Raw genomic sequence first — 16,006 nt, 5'->3', positions numbered from 1 at the left:
TGCTTCCATCACCTGGCTATTGTGAATCGTGCAGAGATGAGCATAGCTGAGCAGGGGGGCTGGGGTACAGCTTAGTAGCAGAACAGGTGACTCAGTACCAGGTCCTGGATCCAGTCACTAGTACAGCAAGGAAGGAAGAAAGAAACACGAGAAACCAACAAATATCGGAGAGGACATGGAGAAATTAGAACCCCTGTGCACTCATGAGAAAATAAGATATAAAACATAGTGCTTTGAGACCTCCATATCACACCTGATACTCTGAAACTGCTACATGACAGAGGAGGAGAGACACTGGAACTCACAGACACAGGCAAAAACTTCCTGAACAGAGTCCCAGGGTCACAACAGATTGGAGAGAGCCTCGATAAATGGGACTACCTAAAAATAATAAGTTTCTGCACAGATAAAAGCATAGCTACTAAAGTAGAAAGACAGCCAACCAACTGGGAAAAGATATTTACCGATAATACATCAGACAAATGCTTAATATCCAGTATCTACAGGGAACTCAAGAAACTAATCCCCCACAAACCCAACAAACCAATCACTAAATGGGCAAGGGAACTAAAGAGAGACTTATCAAAAGAAGAGGTTAGGGGAGGGTAATGGGTACCAAGACATGTGAAGGGTATCAATGTATGTGAATTAATGCACCTTCTATCTGGCAAATATCATGGAAACCTTTTATTAATTACAATAAAAAATTAAAAAAAGAGAAGAGGTTAAATTGGCAGAAAAGCACATGAGAAAATGCACATCATCCATGGTCATAAAGGAAATGCAAATAAAAATAACCCTAAGATACCACCTTACCCCAACAAGAATGGCCAAGATTTTGAACTCAGACAATGACAGTTGCGGGTGGGGTTGTGGAGAAAAAGGAACCCTACTGCACTGCTTGTGGGATTGTAAACTAGTTCAGCCACTCTGGAAAGCAGTGTGGAGGTTTCTTAAAGAACTGAAAATTGACCTTCCCTACGATCCCGCCATATGACTTCTGGGCATCTATCCTGAACAGCATGACCCAGGATATGATAAGGACACCTGCTCAGCTATGTTCATCTCTGCACTATTCACAATAGCCAGGCGATGGAAACAACCCAGATGCCCTACTGCAGATGAATGGATACACATAGTTGACATCATATGCAAAAATTAAGTAAAATGGATCAAGAAAGAGAAGTGAAATCTAAAACTCAGAGAAGAAAACACATTGCAAAATCTTCACAACACTGCATTTCACAATTCCTTGGCTGTGACACAAAGGGCATAGGCACTCAAAACAAACAAGCAAACAAACGACTTTATAAAGAATAAAAAATAAGTTGTGCATCAAAAGACAATACCAAGGGCTGAGAATATGGCTTAGTACTTAATTTTTGCATATGATGTCAACTATGGGTCTACTTTGTACTCTTTCCCTTTCTTTCTTTCTTTCTTTCTTTCTTTCTTTCTTTCTTTCTTTCTTTCTTTCTTTCTTTCTTTCTTTCTTTCTTTCTTTCGTGGCCATGGGGCTTGAACTCGGCCTGGGCGCTGTCCCTGAGCTATTTAGCTCAAGGCTAACAACCTACCCTTGAGCCACAGCCCCACTTCCCCTTTTCTAGAGGTTAATTGGAGATAAGAGTCTCAGGTCCTTTTGTTCCTGGGCTGGCTTTGAACCTTGATCTTCAGATCTCAGCTTCCAGAGTACCTAGGATTACTGGGGTGAGCCACCAGTGCCTGGCATAATTTTTTGGGGGCGGCCCTGGGGCTTTAACTCTGAGCCTGAGCCCTTCATCTCAAGGATACCACCTACCCCTTGAGCCATAGCCTAACTTCCTGTTTTCTAGTAGTTAATTGGAGTTAAGAGTCTCATGGACTTTAGTGCCTGGCCTGGTTTTGGACCAGATCCTCAGATTTTAGGATTACAGGCGTGAACTGAGGACCTGGCCTGGTATAACTTTTAACTGAATGTGATAAGACATTGCAGAGGCTCTGGATTACATTATCTTTTTTTTCCAGAAAGAAGTGACCTTGTCAGAGTTAGGTGACTCCCTTCAGCCATCAGGGAAGACCTGGGCACAGTTCGCTCGGCTCTGGTCTGCTTACACCACTTTTGTGGGAACTCTGCAGGCTTCCAGCCAAGAGCCAGCGGTCTGACCGGGATCCCTCCCCTGTGGGTCCCGCCTGTGAATTCTGGTCTCTGTGGCTCAATTCCACCAGCTGTCGAGCTCCACTCTTCCCCTTTTATATTTTTGGCACTCTTGCTCATCTATGCATGTTTAAATGTTTTACAATATTTTACCACACAACTCTGAACTGAGAGTGGGAGATGGGATTCAGGTCGGTCTGGCCACAGCCAGGCCTGGAGTCACTGAGCAACACTGAGCAGGGAATGACGGGCTACTCTTCAGAAACATTCCTTTGTCCACAGAGGCAAGAACAGACGGGCTTTGTATGGAGCGGGGCATGGATCTGCGAGGCTTTCAGACAGACGCTGAGTTCTCATGCCTAACCATGGCAGCGGGGTGCAGGGAAGGTTCTAGAGTCCTCCCAGACCTAAGAAACTGCTGCTGGACAGAGTGGAATAAAGGGGTTGGACAAAGCTTGGCTATTGAAAAGAGGCCATGAAGCCAAGCGTGGTGGCTCACGCCTGTCATCCTGGCTACTCAGGAGTCTGAGATCTGGGGATCAAGGTTCAAAGCCAGCCAGGGCACAAAAGGACCTGAGACTGTTATCTCCAATTAACCTCTGGAAAATGGGAAGTGGGGCTAGGCTCAAGGGTAGGGTGGTAGCCTTGAGCTGAGGAGCCTAGGGACACCGCCCTGGCCCAGAGTTCAAACCCCACCCCCCCAAAAAAGAGAGAGAGACAGAGAGAGAGAGAGAGAGAGAGAGAGAGAGAGAGAGAGAGAGAGAGAGAGAGAGAGAGACAGAAACAGAGACAGAGACAGAGAGAGACAGAGAGAGAGAGAGAGAGAGAGAGAGAGAGACAGAGAGAGAGAGAGAGACAGAGAGAGAGAGAAGAAAGAAAGACAAGAGGCCATGATGCCGGGTGTGAGAGGCTCTGTCTGTAACTCTAGCTCCCAAGATCCGAGGATCCTGGCTCAAGCCAGCGCTAGCAAAAAATGTATCTCCAATCGACCACCAAAAAGCCAGGATGGAGCTGTGGCTCAGGGGTAGAGAACGAGCCTTGAGTGAAAAGGCTGAGAACAACACCGGGTCCTGAGTTCAAGCTCCAGTACTGGAGCAACAATAACAAAGGCTGTGATCTTGAGGGGCTGGGAGTGTGGCCTGGTGGTAGAGGGCTGGCCACGGGCACGGAGACCGGGGTTCAGCTCCTCAGTACCACCGACATAGAAAGAGCGGGAGTGGTGCTGGGGCTCACGTGGTGGAGCTCTAGCCTTGAGAAAGTCCAAGGACAGCGCTCAGGCCCTGAGCTCAAGCCCAGGACTGGCAAAAAAAAAGAAAGAAAGAAAGAAAAATGAACAGGACTGCGAGGAGAGGAGAGGCAGCCACAGGGAGAAGAGGCCCCTGACAGGCTGCGGGGGACGGCACCTGCATGCCACCTCTAGGGCCCCGAAAAACAGAGACAAACCCACGGGCACAGAGCAGAGCTGTGGTGCCAGGCCAGCCAGGCAGGACACCCTGCACCACCCTCCACCACCCTCCACCACCCTCCACCATCCTACCACCATCCTACCACCACCCTCCACCATCCTCCACCATCCTCCACCATCCTCCACCATCCTCCACCACCCTCCACCATCCTCCACCACCCTCCACCACCCTCCACCATCCTCCACCATCCTCCACCATCCTCCACCACCCTCCACCACCCTCCACCACCCTCCACCATCCTCCACCACCCTCCACCATCCTCCACCACCCTCCACCATCCTCCACCACCCTCCACCACCCTCCACCACCCTCCACCACCCTCCACCACCCTCCACCATCCTCCACCATCCTCCACCATCCTCCATCATCCTCCACCATCCTCCACCACCCTCCACCATCCTCCACCATCCTCCACCATCCTCCACCATCCTCCACCACCCTCCACCATCCTCCACCACCCTCCACCACCCTCCACCACCCTCGACCACCCTCCACCACCCTCCACCATCCTCCACCACCCTCCACCACCCTCCACCACCCTCCACCACCCTCCACCACCCTCCACCACCCTCCACCATCCTCCACCACCCTCCACCACCCTCCACCATCCTCCACCACCCTCCACCACCCTCCACCACCCTCCACCACCCTCCACCACCCTCCACCACCCTCGACCACCCTCCACCACCCTCCACCATCCTCCACCATCCTCCACCACCCTCCACCACCCTCCACCACCCTCCACCACCCTCCACCACCCTCCACCATCCTCCACCATCCTCCACCACCCTCCACCACCCTCCACCACCCTCCACCATCCTCCACCATCCTCCACCACCCTCCACCACCCTCCACCACCCTCCACCATCCTCCACCATCCTCCACCATCCTCCACCATCCTCCACCACCCTCCACCACCCTCGACCACCCTCCACCATCCTCCACCATCCTACCACCATCCTCCACCATCCTCCACCATCCTCCACCACCCTCCACCACCCTCCACCACCCTCCACCACCCTCCACCACCCTCGACCACCCTCCACCACCCTCCACCATCCTCCACCACCCTCCACCACCCTCCACCACCCTCCACCATCCTCCACCACCCTCCACCATCCTCCACCACCCTCCACCACCCTCCACCATCCTACCACCATCCTACCACCATCCTCCACCACCCTCCACCACCCTCCACCATCCTCCACCACCCTCCACCATCCTACCACCATCCTACCACCATCCTACCACCACCCTCCACCACCCTCCACCACCCTCCACCATCCTCCACCACCCTCCACCACCCTCCACCACCCTCCACCACCCTCCACCACCCTCCACCACCCTCGACCACCCTCCACCACCCTCCACCATCCTCCACTACCCTCCACCACCCTCCACCATCCTCCACCACCCTCCACCACCCTCCACCACCCTCCACCACCCTCCACCATCCTCCACCACCCTCCACCACCCTCCACCACCCTCCACCACCCTCGACCACCCTCCACCACCCTCCACCACCCTCCACCATCCTCCACTACCCTCCACCACCCTCCACCATCCTCCACCACCCTCCACCACCCTCCACCACCCTCCACCACCCTCCACCACCCTCCACCACCCTCCACCACCCTCGACCACCCTCCACCACCCTCCACCATCCTCCACCACCCTCCACCACCCTCCACCACCCTCCACCACCCTCCACCACCCTCCACCACCCTCGACCACCCTCCACCACCCTCCACCATCCTCCACTACCCTCCACCACCCTCCACCACCCTCCACCACCCTCCACCATCGTCCAACATCCTACCACCATCCTACCACCACCCTGCACCACCCTCCACCACCCTCCACCACCCTCCACCACCCTCCACCATCCTCCACCACCCTCCACCACCCTCCACCATCCTCCACCATCGTCCAACATCCTACCACCATCCTACCACCACCCTGCACCACCCTCCACCACCCTCCACCACCCTCCACCACCCTCCACCATCCTCCACCACCCTCCACCACCCTCCACCACCCTCCACCATCCTCCACCACCCTCCACCACCCTCCACCACCCTCCACCATCCTCCACCATCCTCCACCACCCTCCACCACCCTCCACCACCCTCCACCATCGTCCAACATCCTACCACCATCCTACCACCATCCTACCACCACCCTGCACCATCCTCCACCACCCTCCACCACCCTCCACCACCCTCCACCATCCTCCACCACCCTCCACCACCCTCCACCATCCTCCACCACCCTCCACCACCCTCCACCATCCTCCACCACCCTCCACCATCCTCCACCATCCTCCACCATCCTCCACCATCCTACCACCATCCTCCACCATCCTACCACCATCCTCCACCATCCTACCACCATCCTACCACCATCCTCCACCATCCTCCACCATCCTACCACCATCCTCCACCATCCTACCACCATCCTACCACCATCCTCCACCATCCTCCACCATCCTACCACCATCTTCCACCATCCTACCACCATCCTCCACCATCCTCCACCATCCTCCACCATCCTACCACCATCCTACCACCATCCTCCACCATCCTCCACCATCCTACCACCATCCTACCACCATCCTACCACCATCCTCCACCATCCTCCACCATCCTCCACCATCCTACCACCATCCTCCACCATCCTACCACCATCCTCCACCATCCTACCACCATCCTACCACCATCCTCCACCATCCTACCACCATCCTACCACCATCCTACCACCATCCTACCACCATCCTCCACCATCCTACCACCATCCTACCACCATCCTTCCACCTTTCTGCCTCCCTGACAACCTGTGACCCTGACAACCTGCCTCCCTGCCACCCTGCCACCCTGCTGTTGGGACACTGGGCCAGGCATGGCTTCTCATCCTCTCCCTTGCTCTCACTGGCCTCCTGGCCCTGCTCAGGCCAGGCCTTCCCTGTCTCCGTCTATTTCTCGGTCTTGGCCAATCTTCTTGCCTCTTCTCAAAACACTGGGGGGCCATCAAGGCAAACCCCCTTTGGAGTTGTGAGCATGTCTCCCGAGGCCTCTTCAGGGTCTCTCCTGCTGCTCCCCGCTTTGGCTGGGCTCCACAGCCGTGCGCAGGGCAGCCCCACACAGCTCTGTGTGTCCCTCTAGGCCTTTAGTTCCTCGGCTCCTGCTGTGACACACGTCCCCGACAGTGTGCGCTGAGCCCCACCCAGAGGTCTGCAGCCCCACTCTCTCAGTCCTGCGGCAGTTGGTGCTTGTGTGGCTCATGTGGTGTAGATTTTATTCCGTGTTTGACACTGGTGTGATGGGCCCTGGGCTGAACTCAGATCATAGTCCCTGCTGAAATGATACTTCCAGCCCTGAGATGCTCGTGTCACCCTGGTGAGGCAACGCCTCGGGGCACTGGTGCCAGCTCAGCAGTCGGGCTCCAGAGGACCCTCACCAGGCAGGATCCCCTGTGCCAGCTCAGCATCCGGGACCCTCTTCAGGCTCCTCCGCAGGGCGGGGCGGGCGTGGCGGTGTGAGCTGTGGGCTCTGTGGAGCCTGGGGTCCATGCTGGCAGCCACAGGATGCTTTCCTTCAGCTCATCTGCCTTCTTTGGCCTTGTAGTCAACAATGCCAGTGTAATCCCTCGAAAGCTGTGCATACGTGTCCGTGGAACAAGACACGTCACTGTCATGGGACAAGGGGAGGGATGCCAGGAAGCAGATGTGAAGAGCACCGTGGGCTCCTCAAGGCCAAGCGGTGTCTCCTACGTCTGCTCTGTGTTTTGGTCCCCAGGCATCTCAGTAACAGTGGCCATACTGCTCCGTGTTGGCTGAAATAGCTCATGGTTGAAGCAGGAAAACGCCCAGGCCTCCGTCTGAGTGCCTGGCCAGCTCCCAGCGGCGCTGAGGCCTTACAGAGGGCCAAGGCTGGCACTTGGGTGGGGAAGCTTCTGATTTCTCACCGGTGCCCTCCGTTCAGCTTCTTCCTTCAACTTCAGACAGGTTTTCCTGGAGTGTGGGAGACAGCCTTCTGCCTCAGTGCCCTCAGCGCTGGGCTGACAGCTGCACCCCGCTGTGTGGGCTCTTGCCATGGCCCGTTTCTTACCTGCCTCTCTCGTGGGTGCTAGTGCCCCTTCTCACCTTGGCAGCGCTTGGCTGCCTCCCCGTTTGCTTCCAGCTGCTCCTCTTAGCAGCTTCCTCCACTCCCCCCACCTCTGGGCTTCTCGCGTGGACTCCCCTCCCCCCTCTGGGCTTCTCCCGTGGACTCCCCTCCCCCCTCTGGGCTTCTCCCGTGGACTCCCCTCCCCCCTGGGCTTCTCCCGTGGACTCCCCTCCCCCCTCTGGGCTTCTCCCGTGGACTCCCCTCCCCCCCTGGGCTTCTCCCGTGGACTCCCCTCCCCCCTCTGGGCTTCTCCCGTGGACTCCCCTCCCCCCCTGGGCTTCTCCCGTGGACTCCCCTCCCCCCCTGGGCTTCTCCCGTGGACTCCCCTGCCCCCTCTGGGCTTCTCCCGTGGACTCCCCTCCCTGCCTCTGGTCTTCTCGCGTGGACTCCCCTCCCCCCTGGGCTTCTCGCGTGGACTCCCCTCCCCCCTCTGGTCTTCTCGCGTGGACTCCCCTCCCCCCTGGTCTTCTCGCGTGGACTCCCCTCCCTGCCTCTGGTCTTCTCTCGTGGACTCCCCTCCCCCCCTGGGCTTCTCGCGTGGACTCCCCTCCCCCCTGGTCTTCTCGCGTGGACTCCCCTCCCCGCCTCTGGGCTTCTCGAGTGGACTCCCCTCCCGCCCGTGGACTTCTCGCATGGACTCCCCTCCCCCCTGGTCTTCTGGCGTGGACTCCCCTCCTGCCCGTGGACTTCTTGCGTGGACTCCCCTCCCCCCTGGTCTTCTTGCGTGGACTCCCCTCCCCGCCTCTGGGCTTCTCGCGTGGACTCCCCTCCCCCCTGGGCTTCTCGCGTGGACTCCCCTCCCCCCCTGGGCTTCTCGCGTGGACTCCCCTCCCCCCCTGGGCTTCTCCCGTGGACTCCCCTGCCCCCTCTGGGCTTCTCCCGTGGACTCCCCTCCCCCCCTGGGCTTCTCCCGTGGACTCCCCTCCCCCCCTGGGCTTCTCCCGTGGACTCCCCTGCCCCCTCTGGGCTTCTCCCGTGGACTCCCCTCCCCCCCTGGGCTTCTCGCGTGGACTCCCCTCCCCCCCTGGGCTTCTCCCGTGGACTCCCCTGCCCCCTCTGGGCTTCTCCCGTGGACTCCCCTCCCCCCCTGGGCTTCTCCCGTGGACTCCCCTCCCCCCCTGGGCTTCTCCCGTGGACTCCCCTCCCCCCCTGGGCTTCTCCCGTGGACTCCCCTCCCCCCCTGGGCTTCTCCCGTGGACTCCCCTCCCTGCCTCTGGTCTTCTCCCGTGGACTCCCCTCCCTGCCTCTGGTCTTCTCGCGTGGACTCCCCTCCCCCCTGGGCTTCTCGCGTGGACTCCCCTCCCTGCCTCTGGTCTTCTCTCGTGGACTCCCCTCCCCCCCTGGGCTTCTCGCGTGGACTCCCCTCCCCCCTGGTCTTCTCGCGTGGACTCCCCTCCCCGCCTCTGGGCTTCTCGCATGGACTCCCCTCCCCCCTGGTCTTCTGGCGTGGACTCCCCTCCTGCCCGTGGACTTCTTGCGTGGACTCCCCTCCCCCCTGGTCTTCTTGCGTGGACTCCCCTCCCCGCCTCTGGGCTTCTCGCGTGGACTCCCCTCCCCCCTGGGCTTCTCGCGTGGACTCCCCTCCCGCCCGTGGACTTCTCGCGTGGACTCCCCTCCCCCCTGGGCTTCTCGCGTGGACTCCCCTCCCGCCCGTGGACTTCTCGCGTGGACTCCCCTCCCCCCTGGGCTTCTCGCGTGGACTCCCCTCCCCCCTGGGCTTCTCGCGTGGACTCCCCTCCCCGCCTCAGCGCCTGCTGCACAGCTTCGCCCCATTCAGCTCTTATTTTGGTGTTTGATCTGAACGCAGAGCCTCAGGCTGTTGCTTGGCTTCTCCACTCAAGGCTGGAGGTCTCGCAGTGGAGCCTCGCACCTCCTCCTCTGCCCTTTTGCTGGTTAACTGAAGATAAGTTATCTTTTTGGGTCACTGTGCCTGGCTGGCCTCTCTCTCAGCAGGGCTTTCGTTCTGGATTCCTTTCTCCCGTGTTCTCCTACCTCTGGGCCCTAGCTGAGGCTCGATCCTGAGGGATCTGGGGGCCAGCCCTAGGTTTCTCATCCCGTGATGGCCTGTCTAAGGAAGTGTGGGGTGCTTCCTGGAGTGCTGGGGTGGGAAGGCGGTATGCACTCCATCCTACCAACTGCACTGCACTCTCCTCCCGGCTCAGGGGGTGAGGTCAGAGCTGGGGCTGAGCAGGACGGCAGCTGGTGCAGCCAGTGGGCAGAGAGCAGGGCCAGGGCCCATCCTGAGGGTAGCTGGCAGAGGGCCTGAGGCAAGCGGGTCCCACAGGCCAATGCCGGACAGAGGGTTGGCAGGCATGCGGCTGAGAGAGGCAGAGGAAGCTGGGTGGGGAGAAGAGCCAAGCCAGAGGGGGGAGGCAGCCAGTCCTGGCCTGGAGAGATAACGGAGCAGTGGCTGGGGAGGCCCTGGCCTTGGCCTCTGGAGGCCCTGGCACCGGTTCAGCAAGCACCACCAGCAGAGTCCAGGCGGCCCTGGCCCAGGGGTTCTGCAGGGGCTCAGGGAAGCTCAGAACTGGGCTCTCAGTACCAATCCCTTCTGCAGGAGGAGAATTTGGATGGCAGACCTGTGGGCCCACACTCCAAGTCTGGTTCGAGGGGGCAGTGTGCCAAAACAGGAGGTGTCCCATGATGAGCCCTGGCCCAGCGGCCAGCTCCAGGTACCAGATACAGAGGGTGAGGCTGAGGGGCCGGGTGGCTGAGCCATCCCCAAAGGGCTGTCGCTGTGGGGTGTGTGCTGGCTTTGTCCTGGGGGAGGGGAAGTGGCCTGGACCACTAGCCTTGTGCAGCATTAAAACACGGCAGCGGGCGGGGATGGGGAGGGAGCTGGGCTTCAGTGCGGGGCAGTGTGGCACTGCTGGCAGCAGCCTGCCGGCCTGTGAAAAAAACCATTAGGTACAGAGTTCTGGCCTCAAACGAAAAAGAGAAGCGGGACTGCCACTGACCCCAGACTCAGGCCTGCCCAGGGCTCCCCAGCACGGCTCCCCGCCCTGCAGGAGAAGTGTGAGGAGACTAGGGGAAGCAGAGAGCAGAAAGTACCATTTATTGTAATTTTAATGACAGCAGCATGAAAGGAAGGCTTCCTTCTCCCTGAAACACCCCAGCCTCTGCTCTTAGGGCTCAGTACAGGAGACCCCCACACCCTGTCTGTCCCCAGAGGGCAGTGCTGGGGGGGAGGGTATTCTAGGCCAGGCTGGGGGCTGTGACAGGAGGAAAGACGTGCACCCTCACCTCTTGGCTCAATCCCTCTCCCTGGGGACCTGGCATTGGCCCTGGGGAGGGCTGATAGACAGGGCTCATGCAACAATGAGTGGACAAGACGGCAGAGACACGGCCACTGCCTTGGCAAGGGAAGGGGCCACCGTGGGCCCAAAAGTTACTATCTGCAGTTCACATACACAAGGGCTGTAGGGGCTCTGTCTGCCCAAGATGGGTCTGGGGAACAGAGAAGAAAACACAGATGGCATGGCCAGGTCGGGGGGGCGCAGGCCACCCACGCCCACTAGGGGCCTGGCTACTCCTTGGCACGGCCGATGATGGTGAGGATGTACAGGAAGATGTTGATGATGTCCGTGTACAGGTTCAGAGCGGCGAACACGTACTCCTCCGGGCTCAGGGACAGCTGCTTGTTCCCCAGGAGCAGCTGGGTATCCACCGCCAGGAACTGGGACAGCAGAGCAGAGCCCGAGGGTGGCGACCCCGTGATCCCGGGTCCTAGTGCCCCCCCCCCCCCCCCCCGGGGCGTCCCATCCACCACTCACGCAGGTGAAGAGCAAGGCGCCCAGCGAGGCGTACACGATCTCCAGGATGCGGTTCCGGATGAAGATGCAGAGGAGGGCGAAGATGAGGAGCACCACCACGCTCACCAGGAGCACGCCCATGCACGAGGTGAAGTCATAGCGCGTCTGCGGAGGGACAGGAAAGGCCTCTGGGCCCAGGGGCCGAGGGGGACGGGAGGGGGGGCGGGGGAGGATGGGGGCGGGCCGGGGCCTCTCACCTGCATGGAGAAGATGACCACCGTGAAGCAGACGGCCGTGGTGATGCCCACGGCCATGATGACGGCCTCGGTGTTGTAGAAGCTGGCAATCATCCCCACCATGTAGGAGAGGCTGAGGGTCAGGATGGACTGTGGAGGAGAGGCAGCGCAGGCGCCGCTCAGATCCGCCCACCCTGGCCCTGCTCTAGGGGCCCAGGCCACCAGGGCACAGGGGTGGGGTTACCAGTGCAACGAGGTTCCAGGGGTGCTTCCGCCGGAAGTCCCCACAGCAGCTGAGGACAATGAGGGAGACGAAGAAGACGGCGTAGGAGACATAGTAGGTCCACACGTTATCCCGGACAAAACCCTTCACGTCCTTGACGAAAGTGAACACCGCCACAGTGGACAGGGTCACCATCAGCTGCAGGGTCAACACCAGGAACACCTGGGGGGCGAGTCAGAGGGGACCCCTGGGGTGAGGCTGGGGGAGTGGAGATGTGGGGGACCCCTGGGGTGGGGCTGGGGGAGTGGAGATGTGGGGGACCCCTGGGGTGAGGCTGGGGGAGTGGGGATGTGGGGGACCCCCTTGGGGTGGGGGGCAGGCCAACCTTGCGGATAAAAGCCTGCCGGATGCTCTTGTCGTCCCAGTTGGTAGCCGGGAAGTCCTGGTTGTCGTAGTAGGACGGGGGTCCCTCCTCCTGATAGTTCCCATGATGGGGTGCTAGGGGCACAGGGGCTGGGTCAGGGCTCCCCAAAGGGGCCCCGGCACCCCTCCCCGCCCCCCCCCCCCAGGCCCTCGCATACTCACAGTCAGGGTCCTGGCCTGGGAAGGACTGTGGCTGTCCATAAGGGTTGGGGGGGAAGGGGCTCTGGGGGTAGGGGCCCTGCGGGTAGCCCCCGGGGGGGTAGGGGCCCTGCGGGTAGCCCCCGGGGGAATAGGGGCCCTGCGGGTAGCCCCCCTGGGGGTAGGGACTGGGGCCATGCGGGTAACCCGGCTGAGCATAGGGCGAGGGCTGCAGAGGGGGCTGTGGGTAGGGGGTGCCAGGGTAGGGCGGATAGGAGTGCACAGGAGGCTGGGGCCCCCCCGGGTATCCCGGGTTGGGGGGAGGGTAGCTGTCCCCAGACACCAAAAAACTCTTCTCATGGGACATGGCCTCGAGTTGGGCGGGCAGCCCTGGAGGAGAGGGGGAGGGAGGGAGAGAGAGAGAGAGAGAAAGGGAGAAAGGGAGAGAGGGAGAGAGAGAGCTGTCACCCGGCGGTCACAGGGCCAGGCTGCGGCGGCTCCACCTGCTGCTGCAACCCGGAAGGAGGCCCTGACCTCCGTCCTGGGGGGGGAGGGCGGGGGAGGGCGGGAGGGGAGGGGAGGCCGGGGAGGCCGGGGGAGGCCGGGGAGGGCCGGGGTCTCAGCCCGGGGGCTTCGGAGGCGGGTTGGCGTCTGGCCCCGGGGCTGTCGGGACCGCGGGGACCGCGGGGACCGGGGTGGGGGGACGGGGGCGGGGCGGGGCGGGGGGAGCCCGGCCTCCCTCTCGCTCCGGCCCTAAGCAGCTTGAAGCCAGGGCTAATTCCACCCCGGGAAATCCCCGGCCATCTGTGACCCGCGGGCGCCGACCTCCCCCGGGGCCTTCCCGGCGGGAGAGGGCCGGGAGCACGGGCTGGGGGTGCGGGGAACAAGGGGGGTCCGGAGGGGGCGGCGGGGCGGGAAGCGGGGAGCGGCCTCCCCCGGGTCGGGCGCTGGGCCCCGCCCGCCGCAGCGCGCCGCCCCCGCTCTCCCGGGGCTGCCGCAGCTCCCCACCCCCACCGCCGCCGCCGCCGCCATCCCGGCCCCGCGGGCCGCGCTCCGCCGCCGGGCCGGCGAGACGGCCGAAGGCGATGGCGCCCGGCGGAGCAGGGCCTGGACGGGGGCGGCGGCGCGGCCGGGCGACGGACGCGGCTGGGACTCGGGCCTGGCTCGGGCCGGGGACTCACCGCTTCGGGGGCGCCGCAGGCCGAAGCGCCCCGAGTCCGCTGCGCGCCGCGCGGTGATGGCCGGTGCGTCCGCACCTGCACCCGCGGGCGGCCGGCTCCGTTGGCCTGCGCTGGCGGCTGGCGGCTGGCGGAGACGCAGCGGGGCCTTGTGACGGGGTGGGGCGGGGCCTGCGGCGGGGCGGGGCCTCGCGGGGCGGGGCCTGCGGCGGGGCGGGGCCTCGCGGGGCGGGGCCTGCGGGGCGGGGCCTCGCGGGGCGGGGCCTGCGGGGCGGGGCCTCGCGGGGCGGGGCCTGCGGCGCGGCGGGGCGGAGCTCTCGAGGACCGCCGGCTCCGCCCAGCCTGGCGCGAGTCCGTGGCGGTCCCGGCCCCTGGGTCGGGCCGCGGGAGCTGCCGTTGCCTGGGGAGCGGGAGCTGCTCCGGCCTGGTTGGCTGGCTGCTCAAGGAGTCCAGGAATAAACCCCTCCGCCCAGGATTTGCTGAAGCCCCGCAGACTCCGTTCCCGCGCCCGGCGCCAGACTCCCAGGCCTCTGCCGTCCTCCCGGCCAGGACCCCGGCCCCGAGGGCTGAGCGGCGTCACCAGGGCCCCTCCCGGCCTCCCAGGGCTCGGCCCACGGTGTGGGGAAAAGACTGGCCAGGCGCTGGGATCAGGCCGGAGGACGGGTCTGAGAACCACGGTTCAAAGCCAGCTCAGGTGGCCGGCGATGGCCCTGGGCCCAGAGTGCTGGAGCACTAGCCTCGGGCATGAAGCGCTCAGGGCCAGCGCCCGGGCCAGGAGTTCGAGCCCAGCCACCACCACCACGGCCACCGTGCTGATGGGGGTCTTCAGTCAACAACTGGATCTAGTGAGGGGAGCGCACACCCGTCTGCCGTGCCCGAGGTCATTTCCAGCTGCCTGGCCCACAGTCCCGCGGACTTCACCGAGATGCCTCTGTCGGGGCCGGGCCCTCAGCAGCAGAGGTCGGCATGGTAAGTATTGCCGTTCTGTGCTCATGAGGAAAACATAAAGAGCAGTCTGGAATGGACTTAGAAGTTTTCTTTTTTTGGTCAGACCTGGAGCTGGAACTCAGGGCCTGAGCACTGTCCTCGGGCTTGTTTTCCCTCAAGGCTAGAGCTCTAGCACTTGAGCCACAGCACCACTTCTGGCTTTTCTATGTATGTGGTACTGAGGAATCGAACCCCTGCATGCTAGGCAGGAACTCTACCACTAGGCCAAACTTCAGGCTCCTGGGCTTAGAATGTTTTTTTTAACAACCAGAAGCTAACACAATTTTAGGGACCTTAAAAAAAGTAAAACGACAAATACCAGCCAAGTACTGGTGGCGCTTACCTGTAATCCTAACTATGCAGAAGACTGAGATCCAAAGGGTTGTGCTACGACAGCGAAGTCTCTGAGGCTCTAGCTCCCAAATAACCAGCAAGATGATAAGATGTAGCTCAAGAGGGAGAGCTATTATGAGACCCTGACTTCAAACCCTAGTACCACAAAAGTGAAAGGGAAAAAAGAAAAAATAAAATGAAGCCTGGGCAAGTCAGGATCCTTCAGCTTTATGTTCAGTGGCCACTAAGGGCCGGGGAGGGGAGTCCTGAAGAGGGCATAACCACAGGGCTCTGTGGGCAGAGAGGCCAGGCCAGAGAGTTGGAGGGATGCTGCAGGGAGGCGGGTGTAGAGACACAATCTGCGAGGCCAGAGTCTACTGAGCATCAGTACAGGGCAGTGGCTGGGGGGGGTCTCAGGTTGGTCAGGCCCTCAAATGGACTTTAGCTTTGACCATCATTACCCTGGGAGTGGAGCAGCCATTAGTACCACTTGACAAGGCTCGAGCCGTGTGCGTGATGGCTGGCTCTGTGCTCCCGGGCCTGCTGCCGCTGGAGCTGTACCCAGAGAATGAGTGGCACAGCGGGGACAGCCTGCTGGAGGGCGTGCGTGCCTGCTGAGGGCACTGCAGACTGCCCATCACACGGGGGCCCCGGCTGCCCAGCAAACTCTCCTACAGGCTGGGGGTCTGGAGAGGCCTTGAAGGGTTCCAGGACTGCAACCAGGGGCTCTGTGGAGGCCGGATCCTGTGGAGTTTCCAGAGCAGTCATGCCCGATGGCTGGGGTCCTGCAGGGTCACCGGTTCAGGAGGGGCCCACAGCCCCAGGGTCTAGGGGGTCTCTGGACGCATGCGGGAGCCTGAGCTGGGGGTCTACAGAGTCTGCAGGACCGGTGGGCTTGATAGAAGCTGCCATGGGCTCACTGGCTCAGGAGGGTGGGGTGGGCTCCTCCAGGGCTGCCACGGGGCCTCCTGAG

The 16,006-nt window shown here is 61.6% G+C and overlaps 1 protein-coding gene across 1 annotated transcript; it reads right to left on the bottom strand.

Moving 5' to 3' along the window:
• Nucleotides 1-10,794: 10,794 nt before the first annotated feature.
• Grina (glutamate ionotropic receptor NMDA type subunit associated protein 1) lies at nt 10,795-13,871 on the bottom strand. Its single transcript, XM_090339560.1, has 7 exons — nt 13,717-13,871; nt 12,560-12,925; nt 12,360-12,472; nt 11,996-12,196; nt 11,773-11,901; nt 11,537-11,680; nt 10,795-11,439 (listed from the first exon to the last, which is right to left on the bottom strand). The coding sequence occupies exons 2-7, from the start codon at nt 12,900-12,902 to the stop codon at nt 11,290-11,292; spliced, it is 1,080 nt and encodes a 359-aa protein (XP_090195686.1). The 5' UTR covers nt 12,903-12,925; nt 13,717-13,871; the 3' UTR covers nt 10,795-11,289.
• Nucleotides 13,872-16,006: the final 2,135 nt, after the last annotated feature.

Source organism: Megascapheus bottae, chromosome 9 (genome assembly GCF_031878675.1).
Source record: "Megascapheus bottae isolate mThoBot1 chromosome 9, mThoBot2.hap1, whole genome shotgun sequence".
Classification (NCBI taxonomy): Eukaryota; Metazoa; Chordata; class Mammalia; order Rodentia; family Geomyidae; genus Megascapheus; species Megascapheus bottae.
The sequence above is the reverse complement of the archived record's forward strand: the minus strand, read 5'-3'. Positions and strand labels throughout refer to the sequence as shown.